Source organism: Emydura macquarii, unplaced genomic scaffold (genome assembly GCF_026122565.2).
Source record: "Emydura macquarii macquarii isolate MOO-44397 ecotype Brisbane River unplaced genomic scaffold, CSIRO-AGI_Emac_v2 contig_1253, whole genome shotgun sequence".
Taxonomy (NCBI): domain Eukaryota; kingdom Metazoa; phylum Chordata; order Testudines; family Chelidae; genus Emydura; species Emydura macquarii.
Window position 1 is genome coordinate 86,077,293 of NW_027131390.1, and position 18,254 is coordinate 86,095,546.

The window sequence follows — 18,254 nt, forward strand, 5'->3', positions numbered from 1 at the left end:
CTCTCACTAACCATTTCCACAATCTTTAGCCAGGCCCTGTGCTTAGGGGTGTGATTATGGTGGACAGGAGTTGGTTATGCTTATGTAATCATTTCCATCTGGAGCTTTAACCCGCTCCTCAGAACCTGGGTGTAGAGCCCTGCTTGCCCACTGACCACCTCTCTCTAACTCCCCTTCAGTCCTCCATTAGCTCCTCCCTTGAGCACCCATTCAAGGTGAGAAGGAAGGAAAGCCAGAGTTAATGCCTTACTTCAGGTGAACTTGGTATTGTCACTGCACCGAGTCACACCATTGTAACTGTAGTGATTATGCAGTGGTTTCCAAGACAACAATGACATTCACCTAAATGATGCTTTCTAACTGTCTCCATTGCTCAACTGTATGGTTTTCATGTAACTAATCCCAGGGCCATATCCTACCCTCACACATGTCCAACGTCAATGGGTCTGCATGGATGTGAGAGTGTAATTCGTACACATTCATCTTTGTTTAGGAAATTTGCTTTTATTTTCCAAGATCCCTTGTTACAGGCAGTAGAAACCTTTGTGCATAGAAGCTCCATTCAGTTGATATTTTCTGAGTTCTTTGCACAGACTATGTTGTATTCTGTAAAGCTCTTAGCTGTCAGTAAAAGGAGATTATTTCTGGTGCTTCAGGTTGCTAACAGAGCCTTCATTCAGCAAGGCAATCAGTGTAGCCAGATTGAAATGATATTGCTCTAACAGGTGCATTAGAGCTTCCCACATTAATCTTTGATGGAACATTGGCCCTTTAACTCCTGCTCAGGGGTTTGTCTAGGAGAACACGCTGTGGGTCTGAACATTCCACATACAGCTTAATATTCTACCCGTTTCACCCCAATGTTAAATGAACAACAGAGGCACAGCAGCTAACCTGCAAGACCAGCACCAAGAGGGTTAATTTCCAAATCTGAAAAGGCAGATCTCCATTCTACAGAAGATCACTGAGGCGGATTACCCTTAACCTGCAGTACAGAGTCATTTTTTTTCTTTTTAATTGTCTTGAAGGACATGACTGAGAGAGTTTACTGGTCAAAGGGACTATCTCATAAATATTTAGCACAGATCTAGATATGGATTTAGGGTTCCCATTAGAGTTCTTAAGTATTTCAGGTATCTCCTTGTTTGCGTTTTGGTCACAAAACCACATATAAACTAGGGGATCCATGGTGCAGCATAACATGTCAGTTTTATTTTCCATAGAGTTCAGCAGTTTGAGGGGGAAAAACCTCTAGCCAAATTCTTCTTAGCTAAGTCATGTGAATAGCTCCAGTGAAACGAGTGCAACTTCTCCAGTGTGTTAAGCATACAGAATCGGACCCTTTGACAACTTTCTTCCAGCTTCTACTGACTTACAGTTTTAAATACAGTCCTGTTGAATGAATTAAAATATTTTAATTACATCTTTTAAAAGCTATTCAGCATAACCAGTTAATAAATATATATATATATTAATACCCCTGTATGCTACAATGACATCTAGAGTTAAAAAGTAAGAGAAAAGACAAGTAAAAAAGGACATAGAATAATTCCACTGATTTGGGGATTAAATCATTCCATTACAAACGTGTGTGAAAGTTCACTACACGTGATTTCTTCTTCTTTTTTAATAGCCTTTTTTTTAATTAACAAATGATTCTGATCTTGCATCTAAAAGTTCCTTCAAATAATCTAGCATTTAAAAGTTTTCCCAAAAAACTTGTATTTGTTGTTTCATTTATTTTTTACCTCAGAATGATTTTTAAAAATATTAATTAAATCAGATTTTAAAACAGAAGAGTTCATCTAGTCTGACCTCTTACATAACACAGGCCATGGAAATTCACCTAGTCATTTGTATATAGGTAATTTAGTGGGAATTTAAAGAGTACCAAATTAAGAGCCCTGGAAATTGAAATCCTTCTCTTTATTCACAGAATAAGCACAGCACAGCCAGGACCATTGCAAATCTCCCCAAATCACAGTGGTCTCCAACCCTGACTTAAGGGAAGGCTTCACCTTGTCACAGGCTGGATGGCCCTTTAAGGCAAGCCAGGCTACCTTGCCTCTGACCTGGCTACCAGCTAGCCCCCCACTGATGGTGATATGGCAACCTAATGATAACTAGTGACCCCAGCTGCAGATCAGAAAGGACTACTTAAAAAGAGCTGGGAATGCAGTCTATGGGGGAGATAATGTAGCACTTCCCTGCAGATATGGAAATCCCCAGGGAGCAAGGGTGGACTCCCGTGGATGGGAGCTCTGAGGTGGGGCTTACACAGGCAGGGCTGTCTTGTAAGTAGGAGAACCCATAGGGGGAAAGGGCATCCTTCTCTAGTGGAGCCCCTGAGGTAGGATTAGTAGAAGCACTTTAGTGGACTTTGACTGGGGAGGAAGACATTAATTTAGCAGAGGCCTGAGAACCAAAGGAAAGCCATGTTAAGCACAGGCTGTGGGGAAACGCTACAAGGGAGTTTACAAGTAGGAATTCGACCAGGGAAACAACAGCATGTCTGGAGAAGCAGACCCAGCTGCTAGTACAGGGTCCCTGAGCAGGAACCCAGAGTAGAGGGAGAGCCTGTATTGCCCTACCAGCCCCTGAGGAAGAGGTGTGCCAACCTAACTGCAGGAGCAGGTTAGGCTCCTGCCAGGGGGTGGTCCTGAGGGAAGGCAGGTAAGAACACTCAGTGGAGCTGGAGAGGGGTGGGAGACTTATCTGGAGCTTTAGCTTGGAGTTTCAGTTGGACCTTTTGTTACCCCAGAAAGAGTTGAAGTTTCTGACCTGACTGGAGGGCTGAGCCACAGAAGATCTGGTGAGAGGCAGATGGCCTGCAAGAGGCGCTGGAGACGAAGACCCTTGCAGCATTACACTTGGAGATACAGGGGTGTGATGGGTGGTCTGTTACCTTTCATGCTTCCAGGAGGATGATTGGGCAGTTCAATCTCCAGGGCTGTTCAATACTTGGCCTTTTAGATGAGGGTACCAATCAGTGTCTGTTGTGATGGTGTCTTCTGTCATGTGACCTACTGTCAGCTAGGAAATGGCTAGACTCCACTGCTGTCTCGTTTCCAGTGGGCCAGTGACAAGCCATGGGTGGATTTTAATAAATACAAAATTTTTTTAGAGCCAACAATTTACTTGCTGTACAGGACCAAAGATGAAGATAATCCTCCCTGAAAGATCTCTGTCTGAGGTCTTGATCCTACGAACACTTAGGTACACACATGACTTTAGTCACGTGAAGACTCCCTTGAAAGACAGTGGGCTTACTTGCCTGAGTAAATGTATGCTCGTGCATAAATGTTTTCAAGCTTGAGACTATTAGGGCAGAAGGTATGTTGGAGGAGGAATAGAGGAGGAATAACTTGGAGGATTTGTGTATTTGTTCATTTGTTGTGTTGTATTGTTACCTGACTTCTTGGGCACCCTCGAAGTAGCAAGACTTTGAGGGATGTGAGTATGGAGAGTAATAAATGTAAGTGTAAATCACTATCTGTCTGATCCAATTGTAAATTAGATACCTAGAGATCAAAGTTGCTGTTAACAATAATAGCTTCCCTAAACTAACCTAAACCCCATAGATACAAAATTGTGACTGTTTGTTTGTGAAAGTATATAATTTTTAGTCAGCTTGTGTCACAGACTTAATATTTTTAAAATAGCCACATTCTATATAAATCCACAGGCAATGTTATTTCCCCATTCCTTAAATTTTCTTCATTTTGGAACTTTTTTTTCTTGTACCAAATGCATGGCCACTTCTCAATTTTGAGGTTCCCACTAGAATGAATGAGGATGAAAGTTGTCTGTGGCTAAGCAGAGGGGTGAAAATCAAGAGATTTAAGTTTCAGGCCTGGTTTTCCATTTGACTGACTCACTGTGTGATCTTAGGAAATCAAGTGAACCTCTTTGGCCTCCATTTCCTCATCTGCAAAATGAGAATAATAGTTGCCTGCCTCACTCAGTTGAGGGTGTCTGTAAAGCACACTGAGATCTGTAGGGAGGTGTCATGTAAATACAAGGAATTGTTATAAGTGAAATGTAGGAGCAGCACTTTAACTTCAGTTCTCCAGTGGGAGTTATATGAACAATTAGAATTTTGTTTTCTAGTTTGATTCAATGAAGCTTAAGCTTTTATCTTCAGCTTTTTAATGTCAATAATTTTGTTTGTTTTTAGCATTGCCAACTAACCTTGTGAAATAATTATTTTATTCTATAGTGTGGAAGAGGAATAACTCATGAGGAAAGTTTTAGTTTTAACTGTATTTATTTATTATTCAGAGATTTAATAAGCAAAAACCCACCCAACATCTGTACAGTGTAAGACTGCAGAAGCTGATATTTTGGGCTTTCTTAGCCTGTCATAGGATTCTGTGATTCATAAACAATGTATGTTGTTACTGAATCAGGTGCTTGGTAATTTAGCTGTTGCTGAATGTTCTGGGTCCAGCTAGGTCGACTAAAAGTGATGATTTTGCTACATGTTCCTATATTGTCTTGGTGATTCCTATCACCCTACTGACTTTAATGAACTAATGGATAGCACAGCAAGCACAGCAGCTAAAGGGTTAATTAGCCAGGCAGACTAAAAAAATCAATGAATTAGAGGTGTGGCACGAAATTCTATAATGTATGGTACTCCAGGTGCTGTTGCTGCTTCATGCTGCAAATAGTTGCAAATATATCCAGAGATCACTATATTCTTCAACTGTCAGTTTTTTTGATCTCTTAGGACCCAATTTAGGCCCTGATTCAGTGAAATACTTACGCACTTGTCTATCTTTACACGTTATTTGTACCGTGGTAGTGCCTAGGAATCCCTGTCTTGGACCAGGACCCTATTATGTTAGGTGCTGTGCAAATACAAAGATAATCTCCAGTCCTATTGGCTTCATTGTGACTACTCCCATATTACAAGTTAGGCATATGCATAAGTACTCTGTAGTAGCCAGGTGCCTGATTTTGATCAAACTTAAACAGGTGTCAAGGGAGTTACACTGACGTAAGGAAAATCAGATCCACTGTCTTGTTCCTAAAAGTCATGTTTATGTGGCTTCCACTACAGTGTGGAAACTTAGACCCATTTCTTTGTGATTTTTGTAACCTAGGCACCAAAGTAGTGCTAGAAATAAAGCATGAGAAAACCCACATGAACTGCCTTGCATGGGGTCTCCACCATTCTGGCCCTGCCCAATGGCTCTGCCCTTCTCTAAGTGGCAGGAGGTTTCAGAGTCAAGATGCCTAGGGTAGTTCATGCCTCCTTGGAGTTATTGTTTCAGGCTGTCTGCAGACTCAGGGGCCACATTTTTGAGCTATCCTTTGCATCCATGAGGCCTAAAAATATATTTCTTTTAAAAAGAAAGTTGTGAGTCTCATCTGTAAATCCAGGGCCTATAATGCCTATGCCTTAAACCAGCCCAGCCACCCTAAAGAATGGACTTGGAAGGACTTGGGGTATGGCCACTGAGTCCATGTTTATGCAGATACAGAGACTATGCACCCCAGACTCTGCCTGTAGGTAGGCTAAAAGCAACATTTCGCTGGACCCAGCGCAAATGCATAACATGGGCCCCCATCCTATTCCCCACTGACACGCTAATGAAAGAAGTATGTATATTTGACTTATGAAATGGCATAGAGAGGCCCTTTCACTTTAGAACTCTTCTGGCCTTTTTCATTGCAAAATTATGAATGGTCTCACTAACGTCAATTTTTCTTGCGAGTCCATACGCCATAGATGAAACAGCAAGATGACTTAAGTGTTTGTGTCATATAGCCTGCCATCTGCAGTCTTTGATGGTACATAGGTTAAAACATACTCACTAAAATTATATAAATAACATGTAGTCAAAGTCTAACGTCCACAATTTAGCCTGATTTGTGTTTTGCCTCCCTCTCATGGTGATGGGCTTGTGGCCATCTGGCCAGGTGCCTTGGACTGGACTGGGCCCTGGTAAAGTGTGCCCATTTCCTCCCCTTTATGTGGGGCATGCCTGCAGGCTGGAGTGTGTAGGCATCATTTCCCCACTGCCTATGCTGTTTCCTACTCAGAACATGTTTGTCATGAGTGTGTGAGAATTTTACCCACAATGAAGTTACTATGTGCAAAAGAAAAGTTCACTGTAAAAGAGTTGTCCTGTGTGTGTGTTTCCCTTTAAGGAATTTGCCTTTGCTCACTCAAACAGAGAGGCTAAATTTCTGACTTTATGATTAAAGTTCAGGGAATTAATGAAAATAGCTTTCTGTTCGTATCAGACAGAACACCAAAAGGGAAGTAGTTCTTGCTGGAAAGGTGGTGCTATTTGGTGCTTACTGAAAATGGTTCACTTTAAGCTTACTACATCTGCTAAGAATGAAACATGCAACACGTAGCTGGTGAGCCCCTGGTTCCTGTTGGGGAGCAGTTATTCATACAAATAATCCCATTTACTAGTAGCTAGTGACTCATCTCAAATTGGACAGTTCTTCTTGTGAGTAAAGACTCACCTGCGTGAGTCAAAGCTTCACAATCTGGCCCCATGTGCATTTGTCTAGGTGAGAGTGCAAGGTTTTGAGCAATTTACACTTTTAAACAAAGGAATATTGAACATACTGATTTCTTTTGCTTAGAATAAAAAGGAACATTAGAGTCAAATCCATTTGCATAGTTCATTGGAAGCAGCTTTTGAAGGAAAAATATCTGTTAACTGTAACTTTTTGCTCACTAGAAAGATAAAATTTATACTACTGCCTAAGTATAAATAGAGGGAGTAGACTCTTTTGGTTTCTATTCACTTCTAAAATTGGTGTTTAAGGAAGTGACGTGTCCCCCCCATTCCAAATGCAGTACTATAATTTAGAGAGGATATTAAAAAATTAGTGCAGAGAGCTCCTTCTTGTTAACATTTGTTTTCCCCCATTCTCCCTGCTGTATTAAATTACTTATTGCCCCTTTTTACATTTAAATTACAGTTTTTGTTAAATGCAGATCATTTCTCTAGAAATATTGTATTCTTTTCTTACACTTTGATTTAGAAATAAAAATCTTTCAAACATCTGCAGTACATATGTATAATACATAGTTTAACAAATGGGAAGATGTATTCAGTAGTGTAAACTCTCCATATATGTTAAAAACGCTCCCTTTTTAATTGAAATCAGATTTTATTGTGTATGTGTAAGAGAGGAAATAATCAGGGAAGAGCACTTTGAAAAGGTGTAAGCCTACGGCTTGTCATCCACTATCAAAGACAATGCTCTTCCAGCTGACTAAAGCGAGCAGAGTAGCTCAGCCAATCACAGAGCTCTTTTCTAGCTGTCATCAGCCCTTGGTTGGGGAACGGTTTGCTTTAATGCTTTGTATTTGGAATGCAGATAAAATGCCAGGTCTGGGCTGCCTCTAGGGATAACTTTCCCCTCTATGATGTGAATGAATAGCATCTTGGCTGGGGAATCCACAGAAAATTGATAAGGCAGGCTTCGCTCCTCTGCATAGGCCTTTTCTACATTTTAACCCTAGCTGTGGCTTTGTAGCAATTTCAGTTTTGCATTGAGAGGTGTGCTTTGGATTATCAGACCTCCATGTATGACAATTTGTACCTGCATGGATTTGAAGACTCGGAAGCGGTAAGTATTTTTCTCAATAACCTTTTTTTTTCCCTGAACAGCCTAACAGGATATGCAGAGGACAGAGAGAAAGAATCAGGCTTTGTTTCTGGGTTTAGCTGATTGCTTGGTGTTGCACTGTAGACAGTTTGGAGTCACCTGAAATAATTCTCCATTACATAATTTCTTGTCAAGCAATAAAATTTAGGGGCTTCCAAGAAAGGCTTGGAAGCATTTTGTGTACCATAATTTATGGATTACAAGCTACACTTCTGCTCTCGGGGAGTGTATGAATGCTTCACAGAAGATGGTTTTACGTATGCAGAAGCAGTTACAGCTAATATACATATTGTATTCATCAGCATTATAGGAAAAGATGTTCATTATATAATACTTAATGTTTGTTTGATCCAGCAGGAACGGAGTTTCTGAGCTGCCATCTGTGTTATATGCTCTCTGTCCAAGTGATCAGTGCAGATGCATTTGATTTTCTTAACAAAGAGACAGTGTAAGTGTTTGCTATAATATAACCCTGTAGTATCACAATGGCAGAATGTAGCGTTCAGATACAGTCCAAAAGAGGCTGAGGTGTTTTCATTTTTGTTTAATTAGGACATAATTCCCTCCACCCCCTACCTCATGATAACAGTCCTTCTAGCAAAACCTATTAAAATCTTAACAAAAAGATTCATTGGGGATCCTAAAACCCATGTCATTTTGGGCATAGCATGGATCTTAGGTTGGGGAATATTAATCATTAGTGCCTGTAAATCTTATTTAGGTGGTAGTGGTTCTGGCTAGCACAGGCACCTTCTTTCTTCAGTGGCTAAACAGAAGCTGTGAGAGGCAAAATTACCAGGGGGAAAGAAAATTGCTTAGATTACCACAGCGATGCACAGGCTGTTCCATATTAAATGGGAATGTGTTACATAAGGCTTATGGCCAAGTCACAAAATACACAGATTATAACATAAAATAGTTTATATACGTCAATGCAGACGTATGTGCCCAAAAATGTGGCATCCGCAGGAGAATGATAAGATCCTATATCACTTCAGATAAGGCTTTTTTCTTGTCTGGTAATGTGGTCTTATCAGGCTCCAACTGCAAAGTGTAATCTGTCTACATGTTGCCTCACATGCTAGCAATTTATCTTAGCCAATTTATTTCAGGTGGAGAGGAATCAGAAATATTCAGAATTTGAAATTAAGGAATGCACTGTGCCATCTTGGGAAAAAAAGAAGAGGTAGTCTAAAGTATTTGAATCTCTAGAAATGTTGTTTCCTTAGGTCAATTTGGAAACCACTTTATTTCCTTCAACTGTGCTCTTTTCCCCCCTCCCACTCTACCTGCATTTCTATTTTGATTTGTCAGTAGTTTTCTTTAGCTGCTGTTAAAACTGGCATACCAAAAGCATAAATGAAGATTTTAGTTCTTCTAGAGATGACGTTTTACAACCATCTAAGTGTATCTGTAGACTTGGAACTAACTTGTGTTCTTGGAAACTGTTTCAATTCCTGATGCACTGGTTTGGAGGAAAAACATTTTAAATTTATTTCTCCTTCCACCCCCTCAGTCCTTTGGCAGAGTGTAGCTGCCCTGTAAGATGAAAAAATTGGAAATGTAATGGACTATGTGTGGTTGGGATGGCTAAATTGTTGGATAGTGGTTAGTACAGTAGAGCTGTATCACTTGTGACTAAGAACCAGATTTTTAAAGGTCTTTAGATGCTTAAAGATGAAGATAGGTGCCTAGTGGGATTTTTTTAAAGTGCCTAACTCCTGTTAATTTCATTGTGGCTGTAAGTGGTTTGCCCACATCAAAGATAATTGGGGAAGAGCAGTTTTATGACAATGGAAAAACCTAGTAAACCTGTATAATAGAAAACAATCTGAATAATATGATTTAAAACTATAGGAATCTTGTTAGCAGCAGAAGGTAGAAATTATAATCATCATTATTAAGTTTGGGGCAGGGTAAAAAAGCAATAACATCTAGGTTTCCAAAGGTTTCATTAAGTTGCCAGCTCTTGAAGTTTTATGGTGCAATATTTGATTTTTTTTTAGCAGCCCCATCTTCTGAAATCATGTGAATACATGAGAATCTCATCTTTTGTTACTTTTTTTAAAAAAAGGAGGCTTCAAGCCATCATGTTTATGAAGAAAAGATGGAAAATTTGAACCCCAAGGGCTCCGACTTCAGGAGGCAAATAAAAAGAACCAAATTAATTATTTTTTGCAAATCTAATGATTTAAGCTAGTGTCATGATTATTTTGAATCATGACTCATGATTTCTGAGTTCTTGGGGCTGGCAATTCTGTCATGGTAATATAGAAGAAAGGTGTGTCATGCAGCATGAAATGAGGGTGAATGCAGCTTTAAATCCAACGGGCAAGACTATGCAATTAAAATAATATTCTAAAAAATAAAACTAGTCTAGCTGTATCAGGTCCTCTATACTTATTTTCAGTACAAACACATTAATAGATGTAACTCGGAGTGTGCATGGATTAAAGAAATACAGTTTCTTTTTTTTAGGAATCAAAAGGCTTAACTCAACTATTCTGCATCTAGTGAAGATAAGGAAGCACAAAGATGTATTCAGTCTTTGCTCTCTTGTTTTCTGCAGTAAACAGAGCTGTGGCCAAGTATCCACTGCTACTGACAAAGCTTCCAGCACGCAGTAAATACATATATATGAAAATGAGTCAGGCTAGGACAGTAACACCTTATTAAAGCTGACACTTGCCCTTATAAAACAAACCCTATAGCATTCTACACCGATGACCCAGCACAGCAAACTAATCTGTACGATGATCAGTTCTTCAGAATGCTACAGAACTTATCTAGGTCTTTAGTGAGGGAGCTGAGCTAACAAAATGGCATTCTGAATAATCTGAGTATGCTCTGGCAGAAATCCTGGAGCAGCTCCTGAATAGTAGAAAGCCGTGTAACCCTAGTGGGCTAACTTCTTTCTCTCGGGTGGTTAGTGCTGTCTAGAAAGTTAGTGGCTCTTGTTCAGGAAAGAGTATGGTCAATGAGCGTGCTGATTCAGCACCTCTCGCTAGCAGAGCTCCCATAGCGACACCGCAGGAATTAAAGCTGGAAAACTAGTGCAAATCAAGCTGAAACACTGCCTGCCCTCCTTGGGGATGGGTTTCCCTTTGACAAGAAGCTATGCCAACTCTGGTAGGGATGTGTCAGTGAAACTTTCCCCTTAGATTTTACGTTAAAGGTGTGGAGTACATTTCATATGAATGAATTGTTTAGTACGTTTTGCTGCCCTGTAACATGTATGCCCTCAAGGGCCTCTTCAGTGCTCTCTAGGCAACTCTTGTAATCTACCACTGTAACACCCATATGTCACTGCCTCTCCTCAGGCATGGGCTAGCTCAGACATCAGAAGAGCCCCTAAACTTTTCAATAGTATTGCTTACTCTACCAAAAGGTTACCTAATAGACCTGGAGGGCAGATGTTTTCAGTGGCTGAACCACTTTATAAGCTCATATCTGATTCAAAAGTGACTTGGACAAATTTATTCTGTAGTCTTTATTTTAAATGGAATGAATTGATCGTTCTGTGGTAAATTTCAGTGAGTCCAGAACCTGTTGCTACAGTTTAAAATTAGATAGGTTTGGAAGCTCTAGCGACACATGAAGAATGAGGACAGTAACCATAAACACAGTTAGTTACAAGTTAAAAAATCTTGTTTGTAGTACAAGTTACACTCACATACCCATTTGCACAAACTGAGAAAGTCCATGCACCAGCTAATGCTATATCCATACTCTCATACACAAAGATTTCATAGGTGGGTAGATCTCTCAACAGGTGGTTATCGAGAGAGGGACAGTTCGTGCTGGGGTTGTCCCAATGAGGACTTCCCACTGTAGCCTACTCACAGAACTTCTTTTATCCTTTTGTTATGACCATAACTACAGCTTAATCATACGCAGGATGGTTTCAACTATCCTTTCCTTGTCTGTACTTCCACACCTCATACATTTTGGGGTGCCCTGCTTTTCATAGGTTGTTCTTAGTTCCCCTTATTCTCATAAGCATCTTTATTAACATTTACGTTAACTGTTTCCAGGGTAACCTGTGGTCAGCACAGAACTTTCTGTGATGTTACAATCAGACGTCTTGCGGCCTAGAAAGGTACATTACAACACATTTCTCGTAACATCACCTGTTGAACTGTTCTTTTGAGCAATCTTGTGATTTTAGGGTTCTTCTTAGATCACACCCATATGTCAAGCTTCCTTATTTAATGTGGCTAAACTGAAATTTTACAGGCCTCAACCTGTAGGCCTGGCATTACAGCCATGCTTTACTTATATACCTAATACACACTCATCGCTCTTAAATACTTGTAGTCCCATCCTACTTATATCTATTCATCACCTATTGATTATATATGACATAAAAGGCATTCACCATGACAATAACACTGCAATGATAAATTGAACTAATTGGCTGATGCATAATATGCAGTTTAAATGCAGTCAGCAAGTAATTATTTAACATTTTTGGAAACAGTCGGGAGTAAAATTTATGATGGTGTGAAGCTATGTAGATTTTTACTGACCTGGAATAGATGTACATTATACTCTGAACTACTTCATGTTAACCTAGAAGCATTAGAATTACTCTGAACTCTGGCCCAGCTATGAATAGAACAGAGTGGACTTTTGGATGTCCATAGTGAGGTGTTTAATGTTGAAACTGCACCTATATCAGAGTGCTAAATTTTTTTTTAACTGCAATGACAGAAGATTAGTACTGCCTCATTCAATAAAAGGATTATATTGTGATTCTGTGGAATTTACAGAACAGAAGAAATGTACTGATTGAGACATCAGTACCATCAAAATTAATATATTATCATAATAGAGAGAGGTCAGTTTTTTCTTTATGCGTCCATCCTCTTGCCAGAGGCAGGATAGAGCTCTCCTGGTAGACCACATATGGAGTAACTAATTAGGCAGCATGTAGACAGGAAAAAGAATGCAGTAAATGGAGGTGAAATATTTATTGGAATTAGGCACAAAGTTGATAGTGTGTGAATGTACATATCTATATAGATCCAAAAATGGATATTAAAATAATTATTAAAGTTTATTAAAATGCGTAATTGTTTAAAAAAAAAAACCCCAAAAACAAACAAACAAAAAAAAAGGGCCCCAACAACCACTATTTTATATACATGCAACATACTTTACCAACTGTGATGATTAATGATAGGTGGGTGATGGACTAGCTAGCATGAGGCTTTAATTTAATTTAATTTTATTTTGGAGGATTAAAATTGTGGTTGAAAGTGAAGAAAAATACCTACAGAAGTAATAAAAAGTACATGCTGTGTTGGAGAAAAAAGATACAAAGAGACAGAATCTTGCTACTTTCACAGATGTAACAAAGTTTGTGTATGCAAGGGGTGGGATGGGATGGGGGGCTGTGTCCTTCAATGGGCTGGAAAGAAAAGTGCATATCACAGAGCATACTCCCTCACCTCATTTCTCTTTGCAACCAGTCCTCACACACTCTTACGAAGTTCATCACCGTGTACTTGATTTACAGTGTCTTATGCAGCTCCATAACCATAAGCTTTTCCCAAGCTTCAATGTATACCCGAGGCACAGGGTATGCTGGTGGGAAAAGAGGTTTCACCTCTTTGAGATCCTGGGCTCTTTTGCCTTTCCTTCTAGCCTCTTTCTCGCCCTTCCTGTCTCCCATTACAGTTGTCAGCTGACTATCTGAATCCCCTTGTTAACGGGTTAATCACCCAGTCCTAATCAATTCTCTCCCAATTTGTCCCATGTGGAGTGCTCACGGAGTGGTGAGCCAGCGCTAGGCTACTCCCATTCTGTCACAGTGCACCACAATTGAGGTAGATTCAAAGATTTTTTTGAAGATAGACAAGAAGAAGAAGGTGAAAGGTTTCTTTGTTTTATACATAGACAGTTGCTGGCTGATCTATTGGTTGTGTATTAGTTCTATTGATAAGTCAATTAACACTCTGTAGTTTGTCAGAGTTCTGTCCCATGACCAGACCCAGAAGTATTGGTTGTTATGAGGACCCGGGTGTGCACGGGAGAGGCATTTATACTTAGGAAAGGTGTTTTGTCTTTGTAGCATTTTTACCGGCACAGCTAACAAAAGCACAGATACACCAACCCAGCAAAGTAGATAAATAATATGTGAAAGAGTCCCACATCTGAGCGTCCATATATTCTCACGGTCCCTTGAAGAAAAACCCATAGTGTTAGTCATCCCCATCCTCACCACTGGTGGTCATCATGCCAGGAAATGTTATAAAATAAAATCATGCCATAAAATGCCTTTTATGTTACGCTGATGCCCCACTACACCTAATGCATCCTCAGTCGGGGTTTTAGCTCCTTTTCCTTATCTGTATTTCCTCACCTTACTCTTGTCAAGGAGCCCTTCTCCCACAGGTTAGTAGGCTTTTACCTTATGCTTTTTAGAATATATGCCTATTAGTTGCCATGGCATTCTTGTGGTTGGACATCTGCTAATGTTCCGAACTTAAAAATATCTAAATTTGCTATCGACTGGCATCTTGTGGTTACCTGTCAGCCATTTAGTTGTACTTGTTTATTACAGCAGTTTATCTTGCGATGGCTTATGATTTAGGGTTACTCCTCGTTAGCTCTTTATGCTAATACTTTTGGGGCCTTGGGCCTTGATTAGTTTAGCTAAGCCTATTGTCCTTGCAAGCCTTGAGCTCGTAGGCTCATTGCATTACTGCCTTAGCTTATACCTATGCCTTAACTAGGAAATACCTATATCCTGAGGCTACACAAGAGACAGAAGAGAGAGAAAAAAATACAAGCTGCCCCCTCGCTTTGGAAATTAGGTAGCGCTCTAGGTAGCTCTAAAAAAAAAAAAAGTGCCCCTTTTTGGCAACATGGCCTGTTTCAAAATACTAACCCAAGGGTGCTTTGTATGGATCCAACATACTTTGTATGGATCCTGATAACGGAAAAGTCAGGGTATAAAAACTCATGAGGAAGAAGGTTTAAGACAATAAGGTGTATTGGCTAGGAAAATCACTGTGGTTTACTTTTACAGTTGTACTTAACTGCATGGAATGGGCCTATTTTATAGTAAAGAAAATCTGAATGTCTCAGCTATGCCTTCCCTGAATTTCCCACAGGTCTTTATAAGATCAACTTAACTTTTTTAAACTTTAAAAAAAAATATATATATATATAGGTTTTTCACCCCTTCCCTAAACCTCAAAGATTAACAGTGCTGAGCTAGTTGACATGCTCTTGTTCATCATATAGACTAGAGGTCCTGCAGAAATCCATGGCACTTATTTATGAAATTGTATGATAGTTGCACCTAGAAGCCCCAGCCAAGGTTGGGGCTCCATTGTAATAGGTGCTGTGTCAGGAGCAGTAGGCACGGCCTGTCCTGGTAACTTAGTGTAAACAGAGAAGATTGTAAGAAATACCTTTGACTAAAAGGGTTTGATAAAGAACATCGGATACAGGTAAAGAGTAAAAAAAAAACAACTACTTTTTATTTCTTTAACAGGTTTGCAAAGCTGGGCACAACTCCAGAACAAAAATCTATTCTGAAAGGAGCACGCCCCTCCTTTATTATTCAGCAGTATATATTTTCTATCCCGGCCGAAAGAATCCCTCCCTTCATTCCCCATTGGCTGGGTACTAAAAGGTTTACACCTTTCGTGACCGCCTACTACATACATGGTCTTTTTTATACAAACGTCATTCCATGTTCATGCTAATGAACCAATTTTCTATGCAGGGTGTGCGATAATATTCTAACACCTCATTACGCATGCGTCTTTTAAGGTGCCTTTTTGACCTTTAATTAACAGGATTGTTTAGTCAAGGGTTTTCCTTTCAAGGAAGACAACTCCCGACTACTGGGCCCGTTAATTAACCTAGGTTGGCACATAGCCTTAGCAAAAGCAGGAAGGGGGTAGATGTTGATTTCTACATCTTATGGTTTGCCCTTTATCTGTATCCAGGCGCTTGATGTCTGTTCGGCCTTCAGCTTCTTCTTTATCTATTAGCCCCCCCTTCTTTTCTTTCTCATGCATTCCTTAGGCTTGAAGCTGATTAAATAACTTTCTAAGTTAATATATGCATATAGCAAAAGTATTACTTTTCTATACCTACAACTATTTTATTTCTTTTAGATTTTTACCTTTTTCAAGATGGACAAAGGGTGGAAGAAAGGAATTATTTTTATTAACCCCACTTTGCAGACGGGCCTGACTTTTCCACTGCCTTGCAGCCTCTGTGGATGTTTACATTTGTGTAGAGTTGGTGCAGAATGTTACCAGATCAGAATGGGAGCATTTACACCCCTGTTGCACTCACTCAGCACAACTGTAAATACCTATACAAGGTGCAGGCCAGTGGAGAATCAGGCCCAGAGACGCTAAGGGCCTGACCCAAACCTGCTGCAAGACTTGACTTCAGTGTGCCTTGGATCAGACCTTATGCATGTTGTTGAGGTCCCCACAGCAGGTCAGTGGTAGAGCTGGGAATGGAACCCAGAATTCCAGAGTTCCAGTCCAGCGAATGTGTCACCAAGCGGTGTGAACAGAGCTCTCTGCATCTTCTATGAATGTCAAACACTGACCACTGTCCCATCCTCCTCACCCTTCCCCAATGTCAGTCTCTTCCACATCTCCCTCCCTGCCCCCTTTCCTGTTGTTCCTGTCAGCTTGCAAGTATGGTGTTTATTTTCTATGCATAGTTGGTACAGCTAGGGCAGAGTAGTCTGAAACACACATGCTCTGTGGGAGTGAGAGACTGGGGAATCAGTAAAGCAAAGTAAAGCATCACACAAGAGTGTGGAATGTGATCCAGCTGGTGGGGGAAGGGAGGGTGGCTCTTGATTGCATGTGCAAAGCCATTACCTCACAGAGTAAGAATGTAAAAGACCCTCTCAGTATAGCTATGGTGCTGTGTTTCCTAGACTATTGTATTCAGTTCTGGGCATCACATTACCAGAAAGCTATTGACAAATGGGGGTCTTCAGAGAAGAGCAACAAAAATAATCATGGGATTCAACAGTGGCAAAGACTTTATTATTTATATGGTAGTTGCACCAAGAGATCCCAGCCTCAGAGTTCTAGAAGCTGTACAAACACATCACTTCCAGTGAATTTACAATCTACATATAAGATGAGACGCTAAGTGGAAACTACAAATGGATGAGGAAAGTAGAGGGTGAATCTACATGTTTGGACAGCATGTGTCATCTTATATGTTCAGACCATGTCGGGCACACAGTGGGAGCTACCATAACACAAATAAGGAATAAGAATGATACAATCATGAAGAAATATTAAGAGCTAAACATGAATAGTTTAGGTAAGAGACAATTGACAGGTTGGGGGTGGGTGTGTGTGTGTGTATATTTAAAAAAAATTTTTTTTACATGGGGTGGAAGACCCATTGCTGAGGACTCTTAAAATATAAAGAACAATCCTACGTTGGCAGGGAGGTAGGCCTGAATAATCAAAAGGGTGTTTCCTATTTTTCTCATGTAATAAGAGTAGTGGAGTGAGTGTGGCTGCTCTCTTCAACCTCTAACAGTGGGATGAAGTATGTCATGATGCCAGATTCCTTATTTTCAGCAAATTATCTTCCATCCATGTTGGTTGATTCTGTGCCAGGGAGGGGGTGAGTTTAAAGGGTAGGCAGCCTTGTGAAGGAATCACTGAGAATGACAGGTCCTGAGTGTAGCGTTCAGTAAAATCAAGCCAAAATCAGATTCACCTTCAACACTTTTGTATAAAGATACTCTATGAAATCAGGACCTGGTCTGTGTTTATTCAGTTGTCAGAAGCCAGATAATACAGTACATAGTGTGCTGTGCAGGAAACATCCATTGTCCTTCACTTCCAGTTTAAATTAACTGTATCATTATGCAGCTATTTGCAGACAATTGAGCAGCCAACCAGAGGATCTCATGACTAAGTTCAGAAGTGGCTCAAAATATTGAAGAATAACTTTCCCCAAGATAAATCTCCTTTTGGTCCAAGATGTGTGTGGTAACTACTATAAGGGATCCAAACTGTTAACCCATGGAATGATGAAGCTCATAAACCTAACCATATCAGATATTACTGTAGACAACATCCTTTCAAAGTTCCCCCCTTTTATGACCTGTGTTTTTGGATTTTAGAATAGGATAAAAACAATTACCTAAATGAGTCCTGGCAGGTGGAAGGCAGTAGCTGAGTATGGCCACGTACAGAAAATCCTCCTATAGTTGGGAGGGTAACAAGTACACCCTGGAGCTGAGCTGCTCCCAGCCAGAAGGCAGTCTCTGGGAGTCGTGCACCCTGTGCATGTGAGTGCAGCACATTTCCCTACCAATCAAGCTGTTGTGCGAGTCCTTCTTTTAACCTCCAAACATGCTAATTTTAAAGCAACACCTAAGCATGTGAAATAACTTTCCTCACTTCTCACGAGGTGTAAGATTAATACTTGTCGACATGTAAGTGGCTTTATCTTGTGTACTTGAGTCAATTGTCAGGGCTTGTGGAAAATGCTGCCTTTGGATCAATGCTAGTCAGAGGTAGAACTTTGCTTTTCAGTTAGTGTCCCCAGGTGGATTTAAGGACAGAGGTTAAGAAACAAAGGAGCAGAGG

The 18,254-nt window shown here is 40.2% G+C and overlaps 1 protein-coding gene across 6 annotated transcripts in view; it reads left to right on the top strand.

Moving 5' to 3' along the window:
• CACNB4 (calcium voltage-gated channel auxiliary subunit beta 4) overlaps positions 1–18,254 on the top strand; it is a 178,845-nt gene that overhangs the window by 67,055 nt on the left and 93,536 nt on the right. The window contains exons 1-3 of one of the 6 annotated variants that reach the window (XM_067549443.1): positions 7,393–7,605; positions 8,002–8,092; positions 11,679–11,743. The exons of 1 other annotated variant lie outside the window; for it this stretch is intronic. In XM_067549443.1, the coding sequence (XP_067405544.1) occupies positions 11,711–11,743 (33 nt within the window). In that variant the 5' untranslated portion in view covers positions 7,393–7,605; positions 8,002–8,092; positions 11,679–11,710. Of the gene's footprint in view, positions 1–7,392; positions 7,606–8,001; positions 8,093–11,678; positions 11,744–18,254 lie in introns of those variants that run through there. 4 more of the 6 variants (XM_067549444.1, XM_067549442.1, XM_067549440.1 and 1 more) reach the window with 4 other exon arrangements.